Here is a 4,144-nt window from a genome sequence, read left to right as displayed (position 1 = left end):
TACACACACACACACACACACCAATCCACTGTACACACACACACACACACACCAATCCACTGTACACACACACACACACGCGCACACATACACACACGCACACGCACACGCACACGCACACGCACACACCAATCCACCGTACACACGCACGCATGCACGCACGCACGCACACACGCGCGCGGCAGACCGAGGTAACTACAATAAACCTGTATGAACAGATACAAGCGGGTATTCACGCCCCCCCCCCCCCCCCCGCGCGCGACCTGAGGCCTAGACGTCGATGAACTTAGAGAACTTGTTCGTTAACAGACGATCGTCGCCGCTGCTGCTGCGCATCGCCGTGGGATGCTGTGGATGCGGATGCTGCTGCTCAGATGCGGGATGCTGCGGATGCAGATGCTGCTGTTGCTTGCATGCAGGATGCTGCTCCTGATCTGACGAGGGATGCTGCAGATGCGGATGCTGTGAATGCGGATGCTGCTGTTGCTCGGATGCGGGATGCTGCAGATGCACGGATGCTAACGTCCGTGTCGTCGCTCCGGCGTAAAGTTTCGACGGATGCTCCGCCGACCGACTACACATCCCATAATTGTCTGCGCTGAACGGTGGCGCCACCTGTCTGCACCGCGAGGGCGCCGGCTCACAGGGAAAAGTCGTCGACGACTCGGACGCCTGCAGCGGCCGCGCGTCACCCGACGGTGACACGATCGACAGTCCGCTGTCACGACTCTGTGACAACGCCTTCACGGCGGACGGCTCGCACACGAGGGCGCTACCGTCGCGGCGCGGCGCGAGGAAGAGGGAGCTGCTATCACACGATGCGGGAGACACGACACCACACAGTGGCGCCCTCCCAGTGGCAGACTCTGCTGCTGCTGCTGCTGCTGCTGATGATGATGATGATAATGATGCTGCTGCTGGTGATGCATCACCTGTGGAAGAGAGAGAAGTTAGTGTCTTGGTCTGATGCCCACAACTGTTACTATTCTCATATGCTTCACTCGTCACCCTCTTTCTCTTATTCTCTTCCTCATTCATGCTCTCATTCTACTCCTCTCCTTTACTCTGTCTCCCTCTCCCTTAATCTGTCACCCTCCCCCATACTATGTATTGCTTTCTCATCCTACCTCTACAACTCCACTCCGAATTGTCTCTTTGACTTCGAATCGTCATTTTTTGCTTTCCCTTCTTCTGCCCGTCTCTCTCGTTCAATTTTCTTGCTCACGCACTCACGCACGCACGCCCACCTAAACTCAACCCACATCGTTTACACACACCCACCTGCAGCATGCTTAAGTCTGGGCTTGAACGTGGCCAGACTCAAGTCTCTGTCCCGCGCCCCGCCTCCTCCGCCGCCGCCTCCGCCTCCGCCGCCACTGCTGCTGCCTGTACTGTGCGTGCTCGGTTCACTGCTCATCGTGTCAACAGAAGAATCGCTCTCCGGGCCGCGGCGGAACCCCGCACTGCCGCCTGCCGCCGCGTCCGAGCGAGCACGCAGCAGCGGCCGGTGCGCATGCGTGCGGTCGGGGAGGCTGCCGCTCGACTGCCTCCCGACAATCTGAACCTTGCCGTCTGCAGACGAAAGACGAGGGATCGTCATGACGACGAACGGATGCTAACGACGCGTCGGCGGATGGGTGGAACAGGATAGATTTTGACAATGTCAGCGCGATGATCGTAACGATTAATTAAAATTATTATTATGAATCTAAAATTTAATATTATCAATCTAGATCGATTGATCCACCCTTACAGTGGGAAGCCACCCCAACAACTAGGGTCTAGCATCAGATTAGTCACTGTTGCAAGAATCGTCTTAACACGTCACGAGGCGAGATGAGAAAACATTGCTAGAGGTGATTTGCGCGCGTGCGTGCATACGCGTACATACCTTGCGTGCGTATCTGTATGTGCAGTGGTTCGGGACCTTCCTTCTCCACGCGATAACCGCTCGTCGGCTGGTACTGGTACAGACCCTGCTCCGGTAATCGCCTCGCAACTGTAACACAGCGAGATAGCGGTCAGTCACGGGCCGCAGCGCCATCTACATGCGACGAGCGATCGAATTCCTACGTATGCCGCAGACCGACGCCGCCGTGGTAGACCGTGTACTTGGTAAATTTTTTAAACAATTTTGAACAGGTCACTTTTTAAAAGTTTTTGTTGACGTTTAACTAAACTCTTTTTTTTACTGATTTTTTTCTCGTCGAAAAATATTTTGAACTGACTAAGCACATCATTGCAGGATCACGCGCCCCCGCCAGGTGGCGCCGTCAGCGTACCTGAGCGACTGGTGGCGAGCAGGTTGGAGCGTTTCTGCGTCTGGCAGATGATGACGAGCACCCAGACGATGGAGGTGCCGACAACGCAGCAGACGACGGCGATGACGATGACAAACCGCATCGCGTTGTCGTCCGACATCATGCCGCCAGCAGGGGGCGCCGGCTTCTCCTCCACCGTTCCCGCTAGAGGGAGGAACAACACAAAGGTTCATTCACGAACGACGTCTGGACACATTGTCAATAATTTATCGCGACAGCTTGTAAATGGAAACTCAAATCCGTTACGATTACGCCGAACGGGAGAAATTCGCGAGAGTTTACCGACGACACATCATTTCTCCGACTCTGGTATGCTTCCAACCAAACAGATAGACCGACGAGATACATCCGAGATCACCCAGAACAGAGTTCATGCGCATCCCTCACGGATTCTTAATCGACAACCGACCGACCGCTCGCTGACTCTCCTACTAATTTCTATTTACATTTCTATTTCTGTCATGATGAGATACAGAGTTCACACGCATCTATCAGGGATTCTCGATCGAGCGTTCACCTCTCTCTCTCTCTCTCTCTCTCTCTCTGCGCCCCTCTCTCATTCGCTCTCTCCGTCTAGTCTCTCTGTCTCTCTGTCTTCTCCCCCTCTTCCTCCTCTCTCTCGCTCTCGCCTCTCTCTCCTCTCCCTCCTCTCTCGCCTCTCTCTCCTCTCTCTTATTCTCTATCTCTCTCTCCTCCCCCTCCTCTCTTACCTTCTACGACGTCCAGCCAGGAGGCGCGGCGCACGGATCCGAGAGCGTTGACGACCTCGCACGTGTAGGTTCCAGCGTCGCTCGGCTGCGCCTGCACGATCACGAGAAGCTGGTTATCGTTGATCGCAAAGTGTCGCGGCGTCGACTGCAGCGGCCGCCCGTCCTTCTCCCACGTGATCACCTGGCTAGAACTCGCTGCAACGAGAAAGGAAGGTTAATAAGATAAGGAATCGAACTCGCTGCAACGAGAAAGGATGGGTTGTTGGGAAAACTCGAGGTAAGGCGATAGAATGCCTCGCACCGTTTTGTCTCGTGTCACACCGCGCATTATACTTCGGATTTTAATTTTTAATTTAAATTTAATTTTACACGTCACAAACAACTTTGGCCTCAAAATGTCCGAGTCCGTAGAAAAAACAAGTGCGTTATCGAGTGCAAGAAATCGATGCCAACAGATGGCGCCACCTACCTCCGGTGAGGCACTCCAGGGCGACGGTGCCGCCGATGGCGACGCGTTTCTCGGCGGCGGGCCTAGGTGGCGCCGGCGCCTGCAGCACGCTCAGCGTGATGTTGTGCGTGACGACGCCGGCGGCGTTCGCGGCGATGCAGGAGTACTGCCCCGCGTCGCTCGCTCGCACGTTGACGATGAAAAACACGCTGTCCTGCGGGAAGAAGCGCATGCGCCGCTCCCTGGCGGCCGGGAAGTCGCTGCCACCGCCGTCCTTCTGCCACGCGATCTGCGGCTGTGGTTCGCCGCGCGCCGCGCACTCCAGCCGCGCCTTGCTGCCCGCCTTCACCGTGATGTCCACGGGAGTCTTCGTGAACACAGGAAACTCTGTACAGGAGAGAGAGAGAGATGGGTTAGTGTGAGGGAGAGAGAGAGAGAGAGAAATGAGATAGTGTAAGGGAGAGAGAGAGAGATGGGTTAGTGTGTGGGAGAGAGAGAGAGATGGGTTAGTGTGAGGGAGAGAGAGAGAGAGATGGGTTAGTGTGTGGGAGAGAGAGAGAGTCGTGAGATGAATAAAAAAAATTCGCTCCACTGTCCATAACACCAACGTAATCTAAACTTCGCTCTCCTGCTCATCTCTTCTCACTACTCACCGTTGACGGTCA

At 55.3% G+C, this 4,144-nt stretch overlaps 1 protein-coding gene across 2 annotated transcripts in view; it reads right to left on the bottom strand.

Annotated features, from left to right (window-relative positions):
* Positions 1–104: 104 nt before the first annotated feature.
* LOC106810868 (leucine-rich repeats and immunoglobulin-like domains protein 3) overlaps positions 105–4,144 on the bottom strand; it is a gene marked incomplete at its 5' end in the record, with an annotated part of 32,890 nt that continues 28,850 nt past the window's right edge. For both annotated transcript variants that reach the window (XM_014814334.1, XM_014814335.1), the window contains 6 exon segments: positions 105–932; positions 1,282–1,572; positions 1,892–1,999; positions 2,283–2,465; positions 3,032–3,226; positions 3,501–3,866. In XM_014814334.1, coding sequence (XP_014669820.1) covers positions 271–932; positions 1,282–1,572; positions 1,892–1,999; positions 2,283–2,465; positions 3,032–3,226; positions 3,501–3,866 — 1,805 coding nt within the window. In that variant the 3' untranslated portion in view covers positions 105–270.

Source organism: Priapulus caudatus, unplaced genomic scaffold (genome assembly GCF_000485595.1).
Source record: "Priapulus caudatus unplaced genomic scaffold, Priapulus_caudatus-5.0.1 Scaffold479, whole genome shotgun sequence".
Lineage (NCBI taxonomy): Eukaryota > Metazoa > Priapulida > Priapulimorpha > Priapulimorphida > Priapulidae > Priapulus > Priapulus caudatus.
The sequence above is the reverse complement of the archived record's forward strand: the minus strand, read 5'-3'. Positions and strand labels throughout refer to the sequence as shown.